General features: G+C 39.3%; 1 protein-coding gene across 1 annotated transcript; it reads left to right on the top strand.

Moving 5' to 3' along the window:
- The first annotated feature begins 4863 nt into the window (after window positions 1-4863).
- On the top strand, window positions 4864-15369 carry LOC123674146 (sodium channel protein Nach-like). Its single transcript, XM_045609030.1, has 10 exons — window positions 4864-4979; window positions 6892-7098; window positions 8152-8439; window positions 8820-8847; window positions 9963-10091; window positions 10356-10632; window positions 11091-11144; window positions 11195-11315; window positions 14929-15038; window positions 15096-15369. Exons 1-10 carry the CDS (start codon window positions 4864-4866, stop codon window positions 15227-15229), a joined length of 1464 nt encoding a protein of 487 aa, XP_045464986.1. The 3' UTR covers window positions 15230-15369.
- Window positions 15370-22168: the final 6799 nt, after the last annotated feature.

Raw genomic sequence — 22168 nt, forward strand, 5'->3', positions numbered from 1 at the left:
CATATGTCGCTCTCATCAGATGATATGTTTCAGAGAGCGACCTAGGGGCCTCCCATGACACCCCCACGTCTGCAACTATCACATCTGTACCTTTAGTACAGACCATATCGGGCTTGTTGAGCCTGCTGTCCTTGATGTGAGGCTCCTCGACAACCTCCCACCCCTCCTTTCGGGCTACGTCGACGATCCTCCTCACGACAAAATTGTGTCTGTTCATCCGCTTGGTAAAGCCAAGTGGGCATTGTTGGAGCATGTGGAAAAGGGACTCCATCTTGCCGTAACCAACTCTGCACATCCTGGATTCACGGGGGCCATACGGCAGCCCTCTCGTGGGTAGCGATTTAGTTCTCAGCTTGATCGCTGAGATGTAGTCCTTCCCTGACCACACCATCGGCGGTGAATAAACGTAAAAATTTGAGGCACCGTCGTTCTCAGCTTGTCCTGTACCTCCTCCATAGAATGATTTCTCCAATATTTCTGCATTGTTCTTGTCGACCGCATGCTTGGTGTTGAGATGTGGCTTGATCATTTTTCTCACGCGGTCGGTCCAGGAAATATTAGATGTCATTACTCCATCAAAAAGTTCACAGGATCGTTTCGTTTTCTCTACTCTAGCCATTATGATTATTGGGATATTGGGATCTTCCTGGAGAAGGAGAACACACGAAGACCCCCCAGATGTACGGGGGTATACAGACTTTCATCGATTATGTGTACAGGCAGTCTTTCCCGAACTCACAGAAAGGCTCAGGACTAACAGGTGTTAATCTCGATATTTTTTCGCAAGTTCATCGTCATTTCTCCTTCAAACCCGCAATACCCAAAGTATAGTTACTTTATTCCAACCCCCACTGTTACAGTAGTCATAAATGTTTACAAGCAATATTTCAAACCTTTATATGGATGATATAAAGGAGACCAAAACTAAAATTTCCTTGGAAATTGAATTATCGTCCACAACTTCAAGATCTACAACTAGAACATTAACGCTTTACGATTCCGCATAAATATTCAAGCACCGAAGGAAAATTGTCGAAGCTGTCCCAGCCTCCTTGATCCCATAAATCCGCCGATATTTCCGAACTGCGACAATCGTTCGAATTTCACCTAACCTAACTGGATAGCATCAACTTAACCGCAATGGCAGCGTTATTTATACGTGACCTTTCAAGTCCTCAGTTAATTTTCTCGGTATTCCAAGCTCAGGCTGGACGTAAACCTGTAATGGAATTATTAGTTTCCTTTCTCAACGTAAATTTCAATTTCGCATATTTCATCCTCGACCCGTTTCGGGAGTCTGAGATGAAAATTTCAGGGGCGGTTTTGGGCGAGGAGGTAATCAGACTCAATTTTTGTCCGGGCTAAACCACCGCCAGATTTATGGTTCTTACCATCAGACGTAAATAAATTGAGGTAGCGTGGGGAGGTGATTTTAGAGCTGGGAGTTGTGGATTGATTAAGGACAGTGGTGGTGCATGAATATTGGGATTAATTATGCCTAAGGGGTATGTAGATGTGGATGCGGCATGAAAAAGCATACTTTTCCTATAATTTACTATTTTACTATTTATTTATGACATGTAGAGATACAAGCATAAAAATGCACCATCAATATTACGTGGTAAGTCACAACAGCAAAAATTTACAAATAGGTATATAACATAGGACGTATTTCAAACAAACTATTTCATGACATTTCAAGATGAAAATTCCCTCAAGTCGTAAATTGTTTCCTTGAGTAACAAATTTTTCACCTTCCCTTTAAATTGAGCGAATGGAAGCGTTTTGAATTCTTGGGGGAGTCTATTATAAAGTTTAACCGCAGTGTAGTTTGGACCTTGTTGGATCTTCTTTATCCTGGAGTGAGGTATCACCAGTGAGCTTTTTCCTCGAGTGTTATGTTCATGGTAATTTGAGCCCGCTGGATACTGCTTCAGATGTTGGTGCACATAGCTCACTGAGGCAAGTATATAGGCAGATGTTAAGGTGAGCAAGCCCTCCCTTTTAAATACCTCCCGACAGCTTTCTGTACTTTTCATACTGAAAAGTACTCAAATGGCCTTCTTTTGTTGTAGCAGGACTCTTGAAGCATCGCTGCACTGTCCCCAAATTATTATTCTATATAGGGTCTGAATATATTACTGACTAATTTAATACAAGGTTCCAATAATGTAACTGTGATCTTGGATGACGACCATAAGTAGATCCAAAGATCTGATAATATATTATTATTATATCTGATCTATCCTCGAATTTAGCCTATACGCATAGGATATAAACTCCTCTCGCCGTCGGCTTTCTTACTCCCCGTTAAGTGGAATATTCACTGAAACACAGATATTTAAAATATGATAAAGATAGAGCTCGGTCGTGTCCGGTCCTTGTAGTTCCCCTGGTCCTCGTGTAACTTCTGGTGCTCTTTCACATGACCTCGCCGATCCTTGGACCTGTCCGTCACCTCCTAGCAATTTTTCATCGTCCTTGCAGTACCTAAAAGAACATCTTTTTGCATTATATTACAAATATACTAACTAAGTCCTAATTTCTTGATATTCCTTTTAAGATTTTTTGGTACTATTCCAGTTGTTGAGATGATAATTGGAATAGTTTTTGTTGATACCATTCCCCATCGCCTCATCTGAAATTCGAGGTTCCTATATTTTGACATTTTTTCGAACTCCTTTTGACGCAGGTTGTTATTTGGTATTGCTACGTCGATGAGTATTACTGTCTTTCGATGTTTATCGACTAGTTATATATCTGGTCTATTGTGAGGGACTGTTTTATCAGTCAAAACTGTACGATCCCAGTACAGCTTATAGCGTTCGTTTTCCAGGATGGTCTCCGGTTGATACTTGTAGTATGGCATTTTTCCAAAATTAATTAGTTTTAATATGGTGGCCAATTCTTGGTGTAGTATCTTTTCTTCTGCATCGTGTCTGTCAAACATTGGACATCCTTCTGTGATATGTTGGAATAACTCTTTGCTTGGGCACCCATATCGGCATCAATCGTCAGTAATAGTTCGATCCTTTATGATATGCCTGCAGTAATTTCTCGTTGAGATCACTTGATCTTGGATGGCTAAAAGAAAACCTTCCGTTTTTGGATACATCGCACCTAATGTGAGCCAATAGTTCGACGCTTCAATGTCGACATGATCCTGGTTCACCTCGTTGAAATGTCTTCTATGCAGGGGCTTCTCTCACCATCTTTGCAGTTTTTCTTGGATTGTCTGGTGGTTGTATGACAATTGCTCCTTGTGCAGTTGTAAAGGTGTTGATTCGTCTGCTTCACACAGTACTTTGTAGATCTCTGACGTGCCTGATTTGTCTGTATGTTCGTAGGCATTCAATTTGACCATGGGCAAGTTCCATGATGTCTAGCAGACCTCTGCCTCCTTCATTCCTCGGCAGTGTCGTCCTCTCAATGCTGCTTTTCGGATGGTGCTTGTGTGCTTTCGTCATCAAGGTTCTCATTTTACTTGGGCTTGACTTGAAATTAACTCAAGTTCATGTCATGTAGTAGGTTATCAATGTCACATCGAGTACTTGATAAATAATTTAATCGCTAATAAATCACCTCAGATAGATCTTTGGATCTACTTCAACATAGTAGTCATTATTATGATAGCAATGTGAAGTACTGGAAAGTGTGTCATTTTCGTAGGTAATGATACACGGTTTGACTAGATATTCACGGAACTAACACACTTTCTACATTGCAATCATAAACCACAAATCGAATCACCCTTTATAACCGAATTATACAGGGTGGCCATTTGAAAACGAAACAGACGAGATTACAGACGAAATAAAGTTTTTCGATAGAAATGCTCGGACAGGTCGATTTCTGTTTCGAGGGGGACAACTTAAGATGTAGGTTACGGACGCATAGCGCTTCAACCCTTGCTGCTACAACCCCCACCCCCAATTTTTGAATAGGGAAGATGTGGTGAGTGATACCTCAATTTAAAGGTATTTTTATACTGATTTCAGCACAGTAATTGTTTTTTCATTTAATGCATTAGTTCTCGAAATATTCATGCGTTAGTTAGGAAGGAAGCCACAGTCATGGTTGTTTTGAAGCTCAAAATGTCGATTTTTCACAAAACACTACAAGTGCCATGAAAACACCACTTCATTTTCAAATACTTAGTTAAGAATATTTCGAGAACTAATGCATAAAATGAAAAAACAATTACTGTGCTGAAATCAGTATAAAAATACCTTTCAAATGAGGTATCACTCACCCCATCTTCCCTATTCAAAATTTGGGGGTGAGGGCTGTAGTAGCAAGGGTTGAAGCGCTATGCGTCCGTAACCTACATCTTGAGTTGACCCCCTCGAAACAGAAATCGACCTGTCCGAGCATTTCTATCGAAAAACTTTATTTCGTCTGTAATCTCGTCTGTTTCGTTTTCGAATGGCCACCCTGTATACGTAACAAAAAAAAAGTTAAACATGAACGCCGAATCCTTGGCTTCCCTAACCTACCCCGCCCCCTTCCAGCAACACCCATAATTGAATTTCGTGAACAGGAAATCGAACAAAAAAACCACCCCCTTCAAATCCCTCCAAAACATCCATCACCCGACACACTACAAACATCAACATCCGCAATGTTTTTACACAATCAGTTACACCTACTCCATCCAAACATTACCGAATCACGAAACCCGATAACTTATTCCGATTTCTAGACTTGAGTAAACAGAAAATCGAACGGAAACGTTAAATTATGCCATTAGCACCGCCACAAATTGTAGGAGGCCTGGAGAGCAGGGTTTTTCTGTTTTTCGTCGCGCTGAACGAGTAAACGACGTTGTGAAGTAGGTAGGTGAAATCCGGAAGGAGAGAAACCATGAGAAGAAAGGCGTCTTATCGAATATTGGCCGATACCTTCAGGGATTTCACCGAGCAGACTAGCATACACGGTCTCAAATACGTGTGTCAGAGAAACATAAGTTTGTCGGAAAGGTAGGTGCTTTGAAATGGAAAAACGATGCTAGGTTTGTCCAGACAGGGACCTTTGGGTGGTCTGTCTAGAAGATATCCAGAGTTTGTTTTGATGTAAAGGGCGTGACAATTTAATTTCGCCGTTGAAAATCGTGTATTTTGTTTGACATATTAGGCCAATTGAAGAGAACCCGGTATGATGCACAGATGGCGGTGCTAGTATTAAATCCATATGATTTTCAGTTAGTACCAACCTCCAAACGATACGTGCCAAATTTGACAGCAGTCTGACCATTAGTTTGTGAGATATTGCGTTGTGAGTGTAGCTACTTTTGTCATTTGAAAAAAGTTGGAAAAAAAAAGAATTTTGTGTGCTGATAAAATATTGCTTTTGAAGGAAAAAAATACAGTTGAAGCAAAATCTTGGCTTGATGGAGACTTTCCGGGGTCTGCACCAGGAAAATCAACAATCATATGCTAAGTTTAAACGTGGTGAAATGAGTACCGAAGACGGCGAACGCAGTGGACGCCCAAAAGAGGCTGTCACCGACGAAAAAATCAAAAAAGTTCACAAAATAATTTTGGATGACCGTAAAGTGAAGTTGATCGAGATAGCAGACATTGTGAAGATATCATCTGAACGTGTACATCATATCATTCACGAATATTTGTACATGAGAAAGCTGTATGCAAAATGGGTGCCGCGAGAGCTCACAATCGATGAAAACTAACAACGTGTTAATGATTCCGAGCAGTGTTTGAAGCTGTTTTAGTGCAATAAACCTGAATTTATGCGTCGATATGTGACAATGGATGAAACATGGTTCCATCATTTCGATCCAAAGTTCAATCGACAGTCAGCTGAGTGAACTGCACACGATGAAACGAATTCAAAGTGAGGAAAGTCAGTCAGCTGGCATGGTTATGGCAGCAGTATTCTGGGATGCACAAGGTATGATATTCATTGATTACCTCCAAAAGGCCAGACCATCAACAGCGATTATTATATAGCATTATCGGATAGTTTAAAGGATTGAATCGTTAAAATTTGAAGTCCCATTTGAAGAAATAAAAGTTGCTGTTTCATCAAGACAATGCACCATGTCACAAATCAATGAAAACAATATTAAAATTGCATGAATTGGGCCTCGAAATGCTTCTGCATACACCGTTTTCGCCAGATCTGGCCCCCAGCGACTTTTTCCTGCTCTCAGACCTCAAAAGAATCCTCGCTGGATAGAAATTTAGCGCCAATGAAGTAGTAATCGCCGAAACTAAGGCCTATTTTGAAACGAAAGACGAATCGTACTACAAAAATGGTATCGAATGGTTCGAAGATCGCTATAATCTCTGTATCGCCCTCGAAAGCAAGTATGTTGAATGATAAAAACGAATTTTGCCAAAAATAGTAATTTACGTAACAAGTCCGGAAAATAGGGTTTTTTTGGACGAATAGACAAAATTCCAGGACGAGCGTAAGCGAGTCCTGGAAGTCTGTGAGTCCAAAAAAACCATTTTCGGGCGTGTTGCGGACAATATTTTTTGGCAACCATGTAAAATAACACTATCGCTGCTGCTTTCCATATTTTATTGCGATTGCGATAAAAAAACATGCAAATTTTTGACAACTAATTTCATATGAACTGTCAGCCGTTACCTCGGTTGCTATGGATTCTATGATTCTTTTCCGGCCTAGTCCGGGAAGTACGTACTTTCCGGACTAGGCCGGGAAATGCTACTTTCTCAGAGAAAAAGCGTCCGGGAAGTGAGCACTTCCCGGACGGTTGCCGAAAAAAGTGTTTTACTATGGTAGACCGGGGACTTTTCAATAGGCCTGTTATGGCATTGCTTATCCGCGCTAAGTGCTTGTGAAAATCTTCCTTTTCTGTGTTGAAAGTGTTTTATCACCAGATGAATCTAATGATTTTTCTAGAATATTTTGGGCTCTGGTAACATTTTGTGGTGTAGCAATGGCAATCTTCATGACGACATTGTTCTGGAATAGATATACCAGTAACCCAACGAGGACAACAATAACCACCTTGCATGCACCAACACTTGCTATGCCTTTTCCTGCGGTAACAATCTGTAATGAAAACCTGGTTCTTGAATCCAAAGTGAGGACTTTTGTCAAAACCCTGTAAGTTCAGAGGCAAAATACAAAAAAGTTGAAGGAATTGTGTACTTCATTTTTGAATTTTAGTAATGTATAGGTGAATCAATAACAACAAAATTGAAAAAAAAATTGGGTCCATGAATCCATGAACTAATTTTTGATGCATTTAATGTGTTCAAAAACGCCACCGATATGTTTCTGTCAGCTTTAGTTTTTGAGAAATAAGTTGATCGATGTTAGTCCTGATACTAGCTAAAAATAAATTAATAAATATATCTCCGAAGGCCAAAATTGAAATTTACCGCTAAAAATTATAAAGTAACAGTTACTCAACCCATATAAGCAAAAATAAATTCGATAGAATGAATTCCAGACGATTAGCAGTTCCAAATGAAGGAGAAACATTTAACGATTGCACTAGTTTTGAAAAATCAAATACAAAGAACATCAATGGGCACTTTGTCATCAATTTCCTCAGAAGATTCCTATTTGCAGTCAATGTTCAAATGTCTTCAATGGAAAACCATTTTCCAAATCAAAATATCAATATAATTATATTTTTCTAATTTTCACCTATGAAGTGACAACTCTTTGAAGTTTTGAAACAATAACACAAATAACTGTTCTCTCACGTAGCAATAAAATAGAGTACCATCTCTGGATTGAATTAGCTTGCTCCAGAACGTTCAATGCAATTTATTTTGCGTGATTGGAATGACCCAACTTTAGAACTTCATCATAATTAAGTCAATACATTTCTGTTAAATTAGCACTGCACATTCATTGCATCAGACAGGAGAAAATTAGTTCATAGAGTTTGAGGCGTGAATGATACAGGCAATGAACGTTCAATTTTAAATGTTTTCTAAAAGCAGTTTTTCTATTTCTGGAAACGTCTTTTACCTAAAGAGAATATTTACACCAAAATCAATTAATATTAGATAAGAATTGTAGAAGTAAAGACTGTTAGGTGGATGGTGTATATGGCAGGGAACACTTAGTTGCCATACTGATGATTCCAACAGTGGTTCCTAGATTGAGATTGAATATGCCTTGCCAAAGTATTTTTCATTTTAGGAAATACGACAACATCAGTGAAGACGATTTAGTTGATTTGTTCTTTCAACTACAAGCTTTCACCAACTCCGATCAAGTGTACTGGAATTTACAGGACCTGAAGTCACTACATTTTTTAATGAGTGAGAACAAATACAACTTGGAGGATGTCTTGCGAGAAGTTGGACCGAATTGTAAAGAGATGTTAATGAGCTGCCAATGGAATTTCAGGATAGTGAATTGCGTAGAGGTTTTTAGGGATACTTACACAAAATTGGGATTATGCTGTACTTTCTATGGGCATTGGAGGTAAAAAGTGTCATCAAAAAATAAAAATACACACCAAATCGTCAAAAGTTTTGCCCCCCCAGGTTTCTAAAGAAATTAGAAATCTGTGTTTTAGAAATGAAATGAATACTCTCCTCTATTTCAACTGCAATTTATTTGTTAGAAAATCTTTGTTTTTTACTCTTTGCTTTATGCAGGATGTGACAAAATAGGAAAAATGAGAAAAAATCTAAATGTGTTGATTAATTATAGTAAATACATTTGATTAATTATAGTTATTTCACAATTGAATCTAAATTCAATAGTCCGTATTACCACCTCTATTTTCAATCAACTGCCCAATACGCCTATGCATCCCATGAATCAAGTCATCAAGTTATATCGTTCTATTCTTCCTGAAGGCTGAGCTCAATTCTTGAAAAGATGAAGGTGGGTTTTGGCGTTTGAATATTGCTCTCCCTAAGTAATCCCATACGTGCTCAATTGGATTCATGTCTTGTGAGATTGCTGGCCAGTTCATTCTCTGGATATTGGTCTCTCGAAGAAAGTTTTGAATTCTTCGTGTGCGGTGGGGGGCATTATCATCCTCATCAATGAAATTATCAATAATGTTTTGTACATATGGCACTAGTCATTGTTCGTTCAACGATAATAAGAGGGGTACGCCGACCGAACATTATATCCCCCCAGCATAATTTTGATCCGCCTTGAAAAGGCACAACTTTACGGGAGGAATTGAGTCACTCTAGTCGGCCTGGACCTCTCTAAACCCTTTCTCGTCGACTATCATTTTAAAAATCGAATCGTGACGGATCCGAAAAAAGTACGTTGCTCCATTGTGGTAAAAGCCAGTCTGGTGGTGTTCTGCCCGTTGCCGACGGGTAGCTCTATTTACAGGTGATAGCCGAGGTATTCTTAAAAGTCTTTTAGCCCTTGAATTTGAGAAATCTACCGTCTCCTTATGGTAATAGTTGAGACTACTTGTCTATAGGACCTCAAAAAATGACTTCTAAGGGCTGTTACAGCTACCGTTCGATTCCTTCGAGTAAAATTTATGAAATAATTGTCTTCCCTAGCAGATGTTATTCTGGATCGACCAGGCTCCGGTCTCCGGGTAACGCTTCCGGTTTCCAGGATAAGGGCCACCGTGCGCTTTAGTTCGTGGACTATTCAAATGTTGTGCCAACTGGTAATCGACGAAGCTTCTTGATATAGGACTACTCTATATTCTTGCCCGGTCAAACTGAGAAATTGGATGTCCCGGCATTTTCCACGGAATATTCTCAATATCACAACTCTCGATATTCGCTGACAACTGATCTACTTTAGAAAACACCTGGATTCTTCCGCACAAGAAACATTTTTTGCTGATTCATTGTTTTCATTTGAGTGATTTCAAGTAAAGATTTCACACAGAGAATTGTCATGTTGAGAGTTGATAAGGAGGGCCAAGACTTTTGACGATGTCAACAAGAGTCATCTTTGAATTTCAATTTCATTCGAGTGAACCGTTTGTTTTATTTCACTGTGATTATTTCTAAAAGTGTTTGTTTCTCAACAGGTTGAAGAATAAACGAACCTATACTGACAACTATGGAACTGAAGGAACATTGTCATTGGTCATAAATCCAAAAATTGAGAAAAATACCTATATCCAAGGCGCTGGCTTGAGGGTAATGAACACAATAGTTAGTTACTTTTCAACAAGTTGAATAAAATAACAAGAAAATAATGTATCTGTAGAGTGAGATCATTGAATCTTCATATGTCCAAGAGCGAGAAAAGAATCATCAATTGAATTTTTGATATCGATTATTGATTAAACTTTAGTGAAATTTTTCACTTTCTAATTAATTAATTGACTAGTAGATACGTTAATGAATATCTAACCTAGAACCTCTCTGAGGAAATGATTCTGTCAAAATATATTTTTACAGATTCTCTTCCACGATGCCCTCAGTTATCCAGATTTTCGAGCATTGAAGAAGATTATAACCACCGGTACCCAAACTCAGATACAGATCTTCGGAACCAAGATACTATGCAGTTCAGGAGTGTCAGAGCTATCTCTGGAACAAAGAGGCTGTGTATTTCCAGGAGAGGTGAAAGTGAAACACTTCTCCACATACTCTGATGCAAATTGTCTCATAGAAAAAGAAGCTTATGAACTCATGGATGCTTGTGGCTGTGTCCCATATTACTACGATTTTTCAGGTTAACGATTTCATTTTTGGAGTTGATGAGGGATTTGAATTAGAAGAAAAATCATTTTTCACTTTTGGAAAGAATGTAGCATCCTCATATCGAGGAACTTGCCAACTGAATTAGTTTAGTATGATGTGAAGATTTTCATTTTTGACAGTTTTCACTTGAAGTTTAGCTTTTTACCACAGTAAGCAAGCATTTTTGCAGGTTTTTAGGTTCTATTCATTAAAACTCAAAGCTGTATTTCGACGTAATGAATGATGGTTCTCTGCTGATGCGGTATTTATATTCTCTACACCGGAAAGGGCGGAGCTAAGAGGTTCATCCCCTCCTCATCTGAGAGATTCCGAAACCTTTTTACCCATGCCATACATAGTTCCAAAGCGCTGCGATCACATATTCATCTCCAATTACATTCAGTTGAATATGTAAATTTTCGAGTTTACTTAAGCGATTTTATATTTCAGAATTTCCCAAGTGTAACATCCTTCAGCTTCCCTGTTTCATCCAGGCTTCAACCAGTAAGTTTATTCAATAAACCTTCTCAAATTCTGATGAGCCTCATTCCCAGGAAACGGAAGCTGGCAAGATTTTAGTAATGATTGTCCGGCTTCATGCGAGGATACTCTGTATGAGGTGAAAACAACCCAGGTCAAGTTGGAGAAAGGAGATTTCTATTACATTCATTCTAGGTAATGGCCACATTCAAGAGTTAGTTCAAAATGTGAATTGAATAAACAAAATCGATAAGAGAATATGAATAACTTAACTTAAACTCTCAACTTGGTGACTTGGAACTGTGAAGAGTATTAGAAATCACAAGAATAAGGAAGAAGAAATACTCAATATTTCTGCGATTACAGATCAAATGGTATTGAGAGTTTGCGTGTGTATAAAGAGGAACCATTACAAGATTCTTGCAAAATTTCATTTGGATAACGTCATCAGAACCATAAAGAAACTTAAGCAGAATATATTACCACCCTAATCAACCTATGTACCTGGGAAGAGAGCTTTCTATCTTGCAAACCGGAACACTAGCTGTTTATACTTGTGCCCAAGAGTGTCTCAAACGAAACCTCAAAGAGGCTCATATTTACATCACTACGGACTGCGAGGCCACGCTGAGATACCTAGACTCATATAGCCAGGGGTCCCTACTGACAAGGGAGTGCCGTAATACCATAAAGCAACTGGCCAAAAGGAAAAAAGCAACTCTTCCATGGGTACCGGGGCATTGAAGTATTGAAGGAAACGAAATAGCCAATGAACTTGAAAAAATGGCATCAAGGTTAATACGTGTTGGTCCTGAACCCTTTTGTTGGATTGAAATAGACCAAAATTAGGCAGACCTCAAATATTGAGAGTGGGACAATAAAAGAAAACCATCTGGAGAAATACTCCGGGTCTTGCTCAGGCAAAGAAATTTGTGGTGCTTTCCCCGACCCATACCAGAAAGCTCCTGAAGCTACCACGAGCTGAGCTTCGGGTGAAGGTGGGACTGCTGACAGGACACTGTGGTTGCCTGTTGTTCCGCATGGGTTAGTCAGCAGATGAGATCTGCAGACTCTGTGGAAAGGAGGTAGAAACAGCCGAATACATAGTGTCCAAAAGCCTGAGGCTGACTGGCCTAGGAACCACTCACATGGGAAAGTCAATTTTAGAAACTCATAAAGTATGCTTCTAAAGATGTCGACGGCCTTCCTGGGTTCGTATGAAAGTAGGGTTAGGAACAAAAGATCAAATTGGTCGCAGTTCCCAAAAGACTAACAGAGCCGCAACGTCCCCGATTCAGAGAATAATAATAATAATGTACCTGATGTACATATGGCAAAGCCAGTAACATAATTTACAACTTTTAAGTGTGATAGAAGGACAATCGACATTGCCGAATCAATAGTGATTATCACATAACGTTATTAGAGCGATAGACATGAAAAACAAAGTCCAAAAGAAAATGAATTCTGTTTCAAACAGATAATGCAAATTAAACGGGTTAGGTCCGGGACATATCCAACTAGATTGAAATCTTGTCAGTGCATATAGCACAACAACGCTAGGCTTTGTACTGAATTTGTTGTCAAAATAATAGTCAGAACCATAGGAAATTCAAATGGAATACAAAAATAAGAAAATTTCTCACGAAAAATCAGGAGATTCTGAATGATCTTTTATTCATACGCTAAATGCGTCCTAAGAGATCATATATACCTATTTGTAACTCTGTGGTCCCTAAGAGCTCAGTTGTCGCTTGAACGAACGAGCGTCCAACCATCATTTTTTTGTTCTAATATCGGCACACCCTGTAACTCCGAAAGGCCGAAACATAATGTTCAATACCCGCTTAATTGGCAGATTAAAGAACATTGCATAATAATGATCGTAAATAGGAAAACAAACGTTTCGACGACAGAATACTGGTCTTAACGTTCATTGTATACCATTAGATGTTTGCGGGGTAATGTGTTGCACTAAATTCACTAATGGAGGGTAAACGCATTGGGTCCCCAGCGCGCTCCATAAATTGCTTCGTTAGATTTAAGCGTAGTTAACGTTCTCCCTAATGCTGGAAACACGGGAATCGAAGACAACTGGGATTTTTACGATAGAGAGGGAGTTCGATGTACGGGACTCTTGAAATTACTAAATATCTTTCGGATAATGCCAAGAGGAAAACTGCTCGACGGGTTTTTACGAAGGTAGAACTTTTATCTACGACTTATACAGGGTGGCCAAATTTCATTAGGTGATTTTACAGGAAATTTGGAGAGGGATTAAGCAACCTTATTATTCTCCTCTTCAATCAAAAAATTTCTTTTAATACAAAAACCTGTAATTGACGACCGCAAGGCATGCTTATGATGAAAGTCTTTTACTTTGAATCTCCACAACTGGCACCGGCAGTGCCATACCAGTTTTTTCTCGTAGGTACCAAAATCAACTGGTGACCTACTTGCTTAGGTCTCACATATATGGAACCTATCTATGGAGAAACTCTACCTACGAACTAGATATCCCCAGGGCATTAAATCGAGTTTGGCACCAGTGACTCCTCACCAAGCTTCCATCTTATGGTTGCCCCCACCATATTGTTATCTGCTGATAGCAGGTCTGTCCATATAGTGGTCAAAGGAGTTTCATCTGACTCTCTACCCAAAATGCAGGTGTTCCGCAGGGGTCTGTTCTGGCTCCACCTTTTTTCCTACTTCATATCAACAATATGAAGTAGTGATATGCTGAAAGCAACTTTGAACCCAGTATACAGCTTCGATGAATATAATACCCTCCATACCACGTTTTCCTCATGGGCTCCCATACCAGTCCACCATACAGAAACGAACGCAGAAGAAATGTCAACTACCTACATAAATAAAAACTTGGCAACAATTCTGGAATGGGGATCCAATAACTTGGTAGAGTTTTCAGGAGTAAACATACGATTGAAGTCATCGATATCAATGGTATCGGCAATAAAAGTAATGTGAAATCAATTGCAAAAAGTGCATCCCAAAAACTTGGTCTTCTATTTTGTGCCAGGAGCCATTTCACTCTGGGTCAGCTGCTTATGGTCTATAAGGCACAGATTTAACCAGTCTTGGAGTTGTGTTTCAATGTTTGGAGAGAAGTACCTAGAACTATTGGATTCAGTCCAAAATGGGCAATTCGTCTCGTCTGTGATGCCTCGCTTATAAATAAGTGGGCAATGTGGTTTTATTTTATGGTTATCTTTATGGGCGATGCTCTACTGAAATGTGAGCAATCATTTCTCTGGCTGCATATTTGAGATTGACCCATAGTGTTCAGTCTTCACACCACTTCGTGGTAACTTTGGAGACCTGCAAAACATCTCTAAAGACTCGTTCATCCAACGAACAGCGAGGCTTTGGAACACATTGCCTATGAAAATATTTTCCGAGGGTAAAACCTCCAAAAATTTTGGAACAACTCCCAACCTTTTTTCTTTTGGTTTTCACGATGTTCTTCGAAAATTACAGGATATCCCCTTTCTTGAGATGGAGAGCAAAAAAAAGCTACCAAAAGATACATGTCGAATTTTCTGAATGAAGAGTTGAATCTGCATCGAGAATATTAGAGGTGAAGTGACGTTGTATTCATTGTTGTTTAAAAAATGGATAAAACGAGTTTATCGAGCTTACACATACCTAAACTCGAACTGCCATATATTCAGGGGTTGATTTGAAATTTCTTCTACTTCGCGAATTCCAATATTCATCTTATTGATAACAATAAATCGAAGTTGCGAATATAGTCCACAGAATATTGAATTAATCTCCTTCCTTTCAGAGATTACATCGAAAACCTAGAAGAGCATACCACCCAGCTCAAGATATATTTCGTGAAATTCCAAAAAATCCTTCAACGGGACCTCTTATTCTCAACGGTGAGCCTGATTGGTGAGTTTCGACTCGAAACAGCCATTGCAAGCGACATGAATAGAATTCCTGTTTCAGCATCTTTCGGAGGCATATACAGTCTTTTCATAGGTTGCAGCGTAATAACAATTTGTGAAATAATCTACTACTGTACCCTGAGGTTGCTGGTTAAGAAACACATCTCGGAAAGGCAAATTGATTCGAGGAAATGAGGCCTTGCAACTTTTATTCTGTTATTTATTTATTGTATGCAGCAGGATAGAATTCGTTCTTTTTAATGTTCGAGACTTTATACACAGTTTTACGTTTTAGACTTGAAGAAGCTTCCCAATTTTTGCAGTTAACTGCCATTCCAGGGAAAAAAATTAGTTAATATCAATAATCAATTTTACTGAAATAATTATTATAGTGTATAATGATGGAAAAATCACTGTTTCAGATTTAGCATATTCTAATACTCCCAAAATATTTTACTGTAACTTCTATCACTTTGTCTAATATGCTTGAGATGTATATAGTAGGTAGATAAATATAGTAGGTATCATAATATTGTGATTAATTAGAATATGTAAGAATGCATACTCAATAGTCTTTCTCTGTTCACGATATGCCGTTAATATCTGGTGCCCCCCAGGGTTCTGTTCTTGGTTCTATATTATTTTTATTGTTCACTTCTGACTCCACCAGTTTACTCTATTCAGCCTGTTCTATGTTTGCAGATGATACTAAAATTTATAACTTTCCTCTGTCTAACTATGATAGCCTGCAACGTGACCGGCATGAAATTAGTGTTTGGTATGATAATTGGTTACTCCTCTTGACTGTAGATAAACACAGTGTACTTCATATCGGTATAAACCACCCAAGAAAGAAGTACAGCATCAGTGATATAACGCTGGGAAGTGTTTCAGGTCATTGTGACCTGGGTGTGACTATTACCGAAGATCTACACAGGTCTAACCATATATCCATTATCACTGCCAGAGCCAAACAGTTGACTTATGCTATTCATAAGTCATTTTGCGGATTTGACATTAACAATCTGAATCTTCTTCAAACCAGCTACATTAGACCATCTTTAGAGTATGCTGGTCCGGTTTGGTGGCCATTCACACCTACCGATAAACACCGTTTTGAGTCAGTGCAGCATTGGATTACTCGTAAACCATTTGGAATAACTCGTCCGTCCTATGAGGAAAGGCTCAATCCTTTCCGACTGTCATCTTTTCTCTCACGACGTGAGAAAGGTGATCTGGTATTTTCCTTCCGATCACTCCGTGGTGACTTCGGTGATCGTGTTTGCGGCCTATATACCCTGAATAACAACGATTTGAGAGACAGTTCTAATTAGTTTAAAGCGCGAAGGAAAATTTAAAACCCCTCAATGCCACAGCTTTCTAACCAACACAATCTTCGAGAGATAGAACCATTTGTCGAGTGGATCTGTTCATGTAGTATATGTAAACTTTTTTTTTGTGTGTTTCTGTTTGAGTTTATAGGAATTATTTTCTCTACTCTTATATTTGAATTGATAATAAATAATAATGAAGTATAATATTAATTTTATGGCATTAAGACAAATTTTTCAATTCTGAAAAAAGTAGCCCCTCAAGCGGGACTCGAACCCACAACCTCCGAATTACTAGTCCGATGCTCCAGCCTTTGAGCTATCGGGGAAGCTGAATATTCTTCGCAATGAGGAACCACTAATCCCAGAATTGAATGTCAATATGCCTTACGAACTATATATATAATTCGCAAGGGTTGAGGAAAGTTGAAGTTAGAAAGAATATAATACCGTCAGTGATCATCGCGACTCAATTAACCTTTCCTCTTGCATCGCCGACATATAGCGACTTCAGCTTGATTCAGGTTTCTGAATCTTCCGACTTACCGATATTTCAAAGGCTGGAGCATCGGACTAGTAATTCGGAGGTTGCGGGTTCGAGTCCCGCTCGAGGAGGTACTCTTTTGCAGATTTGGAAAATTGTCTGAATGTCATAAAATTAATTTAATTTATTAACACAGATGTTAAACGATTTTTTTGTTATTTTCACCAGTAAAAGAGTAAAACTTCTTCTTCTGAAAAACTGTCACTTTAATACATAATTTTAGATTCATACTAATAATCGTGCCTCATTATTTTCGCGTAGGTGTGCATCTCTCCCGTTCCTGCTCCTGCAGTCGGTCTGTTCATACCTTTATGCAGAAACGTTTAAGACGAACAAAAGCCTATCTCATATTCAATCGTTTCGTTTTATAGTATCAATCAACTGCAAGAAAAACAATCCATAGTTTCTGAATGGACCTAATTGTAATGAAAAAAATGAAGGATTCACAATAACCGACCAAATGGCTCATCAATTAATCAAGTTGGCGTATTTCGACCTCTAACTTGAAATTTTAAACTCTCGAAGAGAAAGCGAAGAAACGAGAGTGTAAAAAAGCTTAGCATTATCACAGCTGTTTCTAATACTTTCCATTATCAAGAATTCAACACTCTACACCCTTGATGGTGCTTCAAATTACAAATGAACATTACGAATTGAAGACTGCAGCCCCTGATTTCGCTGCAGAGGAAGAACAACCAGCCGACTTCCGCACGCGTCCCAAACATGATCCAATGAATAATAAAAACTTATTCCGTCCCGTTTCCGCCGGAAACATCTCCGAGATACTTCCGAATTCTAACCTAACTTCGTTCCCTGACAACATGATCTCCAGTTTTTGCCACCTCTCAGGGGACAAGAAATATTTATATTCCTTGTACTCCTCGAATTCATTTCACCCAGCCCGCTTTAACTGTTTCTTGCAACGACGCAAGACTAAAATTAAATCCGTCCACAAGTATGGCGGTTTGCGCTTGATATGGCGGAGGGGATCAACTTTCTTGTAACATGACTTGAATTTACGGCAACATCGAGATGGCTGGTTTGCCGCAAAAAGTTCCCGGTATAAGAAAATTATTCGGGAGATGCTGCAGAGACAAAGAGAGGGTGGGTTATTCGAGTTCTTGAGCGGGTTGATGTCGAATCCAATCAACGCTTGTGGTTGTGATTTCTGAGATTAGGGGAAGAGAAGCTTGGCTTTATGAAATTTTGGATGGGAATCACAAGAAGGCAATTAGAGTGTTTGTAGCATAGTATTGTAACATTAATTGAATTGTTCAGTATGTGAATTAGTTCATACTTAATTTAGGAAAAGGGAGATCACTGAGCTACAAGAGGTGGAGTGTGGTGTGACCCATGTCTCAGTTCTCAGCCCAGTCATATTCATCTTGTTCATTGATAATATATTCGATAACATACCAGCTGACCCAACTTGTGCAAAAACAGACGATACATCTATCCTAAACAATCAATATCAAAATCCATTTTGTACGAGAAGATGAAATTTTTGAGCGAAATGGCAAGAAAGTGTGGAAACACTTTGTCTAAAAGAACTATTTTATAAATAACATATCGAAGGGTAGAAAGTTTAACCTGGAACGAGCACGTGAATAAATTATGCAAACATTTATCCATTTCTGTCACCATGATCAGGAGGATGAGGATAAATTTCAACGTCAATATCTACAGGCTGGTATACTTCTCATCCTTCCATAGACTGGCTTTATATAAAAATATGTTGCGGGAGCACAGTCATGATGTGAAAAAAGTTGTTCCGATGAAAAATAAAGCTATAAGAGTCTTATTTCAGCTGAAAAGTAGGTACATAAAACTACAGAGATGTCTTTAGTAATGAAACGGTACTAACTATAACAACAGAACTCAAGAGATAGAGACTAACAGTTTCTTGATGTAGGACAACTATTATTACCAGGTCAATTTGAGAAACTGGATAGACATCCAGACATATGCTGAGATCAGCATATTCCACGGAATATTTCCAATATCACAACTCTCGTTGTTCGCTGAGAACTGACTAACTTTAAATAAACCTGTTTTATTCCTGTTTTATTTATCGTTTTTTTTTAATTTATGGCATACATTGGTGTCACAGGAGCTATGCGTACAGCTCCCACAGCAGCGCTGGAGGTCATACTTGACTTGCCTCCCTTATATTTACATGTGAGGAAATGTAGATTGCTGGAAGCAATGAGAATTTCCCTCGATGGAAAGCTCCTACCTGGAAACTGGGTTGGACATATGAGGATATGATATGACGACGGTCATAAATGTCCTAGTGGAATAAGTTTCGTGAATTGCTTGGACAAAAAATCATCCATATGGTTTTGATGGATCAAAATCAAAGAGAGGTATTGGCATTGGGATATATGGACCTAAACTGAGGATCACTAAAGCCCTGGGAAGTGAGCGTGCTATTTTACAGAACGAGATACTGGTTGTTTACGTATGCGCTCAGGAGTGTCTTGAAATGAACCTCATGGTGGCGCATGTCTAATTCACCACGGGCAGCTAGACCACGCTGCGATTCCTGGAATCGTACTGCCAGGGGCCTCTGTTGACTTGGGAGTGCCGTAACACCATAAAGCAACTGGCCAGAGGCAATAAAGTGACTTTACTATGGGTACCAGAGCACTGTGGTGTTGAAGGAAATGAAATAGCTGATGAACTCGCAAAAAGTGCATCAAGGTAAACACCTGCTGGACCTGAGCCTTTCTGTGGGCCAGGAAAAGACCAATATAAGGCTGCGGTCTAGCAATGGGAGTTAAATAACTAGATAATCCACTGGATTAACACTCCTGGACTCACTCAGGCCAAGAAATTCGTGACGATTTCACTTACCTACCCCAAAAACCTCTTGAAGCTGTCACGAGCCAAGCTTCAGATGATGGTGATACTGCTGACGGGACACTGTCGGTACAAACATCATTTATACCGTAAGGGAAAGTCAGAAGATGAGATTAGAAGCAGAAACAGCCGAACACATGGTATGCAAGTGTCCAGAGCTGGCTGGCCTACCATTCATATGGGTAAGCCGGTACTGGATACCCGAGAGGTAACTGCCGAGGCCCCTAAGGAGGTTGTCAGTTTTATTAACGTCATTGCGACCTCCATGAATGAGAAAGTAGAGAACAGATGATCTACATGCTCGCAGTTCCCAGAAGGCTTACCGAGCCACAACGACCCCGGCTCAAGTAATAATAATAATAATATTGTTTTTATTTAAGCGATAGATTAAGTGAAGATTCCACACAGAAATAATTGTCAAGTTACATTCAACAAGTTGATAGTTGCTCATGGAAGAGGGAGCAAAGAAATGAAGAGACATACCTTTATTTTTACATAGATTGATTCAGATAAATATAAATATGTCGAGTTCACAGTGGAGAGTATAATACTGAAGTTGTAGTAACCACACTCTAATCTACATCTCATGATGATTACTTCAGTTAGTTAACTAAACGAATCTGTAAATTGGAGTCTGGTTTCAAAACCTTCCAAAATGAATATCCATCAAGTAAAACTCCGAGCAATTCAAGATTTATTACTTCTCCCCCACTAAATCTCCGTCCAAACGAATACACCCAAGAAACTCGAAACAACTTAAACTGATCCATGCCAACCCTAACAGAATTCCAGGTATTCCATAAACATTCCCGAATCCATCGTTATTCCGGAAACGGCTCGGGGGGAAACGGAAAAACTCAAGTTTGCCGAATTTGAATTCGAACTCCCCAAAAATTGAATATCCGACTGGGCATACCCTCATTCGGAAAGTTGCCTGCGAAAGGAAAAGTTCCATTCGGGACAGGATTCTAAACTTCTGACCGGGTTGGCGCATCCCCTTTCTGTTCGTTAGATCCCCGAATTTCACGGTTGGGGGAGGTACAACAATGATAAGCTGGAGTTATCTTTTTTTATCCGACTTTGAGAAAAAACGGGGTGGAAGTTGTCTGAAGCCAACTCTGAGATGGAGGGATGAGAGGAATCGTAAATATCACCTTTATTGAGGGTGGCGTTTGTTCTATTCTATTACCAGAGGTGGCTTGAATTTCTTTGCTCGAATCGCAAAATTAGGATAATTATCACTATTTCAGGGGTACTTTGCATCACGACTTTGAGGTCTTTTGTGGAAAGTCCTCCATATAGTATACCGATGGATCAAAAGCTGGGGCATCAAAATGGGGATCTCTAAAGCACCTAGGAAGTGAGCCTTCTATCTAACAACATCTAACATCAGTACACTGGCTGACTATACATGCGCTCAAAAGTGTCTTAAGAGAAATCTCTGAGGGGCACATCTTTATAACACTACGGACAGCCATGTCACGCTGAGGTACTATGGTGTACTATAGGTATGGAGGAATTAGAGGGAAAGAAGAGGCCAACACACTTGCCAGAAAAGAAGCACAAACTCCTTTCATCGGCCCGGAACCTGTCTGTGACGTAGACAAATGTACCTTCAAGAAAGTGGGTTCTGGAGGAGAAAAAACCGAAGGAGAAACACTCTCGCGGAAGCTTTCTAGTTTGGATCAATTGAAAAAGTTTATTCGAAACTTTGACTCTACGAGATCCAAGATCCACTGGATTTCTCATAGCGCATTGTCACCTTAGGAAACACTTCATGAGAATGGGTCTAACTGAAAATTATGAGTGTAGATTCTGTGGGGAGGAGGAAGAAACTCCGAATCATCTGGTGACGGAATACTTCGTCATCAAAACCTGTTTTGGACACGAAACTAGTAGAAGTGGAGAATTAGCCTCCTTGAAGTCATCCCAGATACTGGAGTTTATTAGAACTCTGGAACTGGAAGGCGAGCTTTAGATCACGTTATGGAGAAAATAGCTCTGATGAGGGACACAAGTGAAACGGAACCTCCTTAATTGAATCTAATCTAATCTAATAGGTACCTCGGCATTTCGGTATTGAAGGAAATGAAAAAGCCGATGAGATTGCGAAAAGAGCATCAAGGTTAATACCTGTTGACCCTGAGTCTTTCTGTGGGCTTGGAAAAGAACAGTATAAGGCTGCGGTCCAGCAATAGGAGTTGTATAATCTTCTGGGATAATACTTCAGGACTTGCTTAGGCAAATAAATTTGTGGTGTTTTTATTGACCAATATCAGAAAGTTCTTGAAGTTGCTACGAACAGAGCTTCGAGTAATGAGCAACTGCTGACAGGAAATAGTCAGTGCAATTATCTTTTGTACCGCATGGGTAAGTCAGCAGATGAGATTTGAAGAC

This window comes from Harmonia axyridis, chromosome 1, assembly GCF_914767665.1.
Source record: "Harmonia axyridis chromosome 1, icHarAxyr1.1, whole genome shotgun sequence".
Taxonomy (NCBI): Eukaryota; Metazoa; Arthropoda; class Insecta; order Coleoptera; family Coccinellidae; genus Harmonia; species Harmonia axyridis.

Coding starts and splice junctions, on each gene's coding strand:
- LOC123674146 (XM_045609030.1), top strand. CDS start 4,864: ATGAGAAGAAAGGCGTCTTATCGAATATTGGCCGATACCTTCAGGGAT. Junction 4,980..6,891: donor AACATAAGTTTGTCGGAAAG/GTAGGTGCTTTG, acceptor TGATTTTTCTAG/AATATTTTGGGCTCTGGTAA. Junction 11,145..11,194: donor TTTCATCCAGGCTTCAACCA/GTAAGTTTATTC, acceptor CCTCATTCCCAG/GAAACGGAAGCTGGCAAGAT.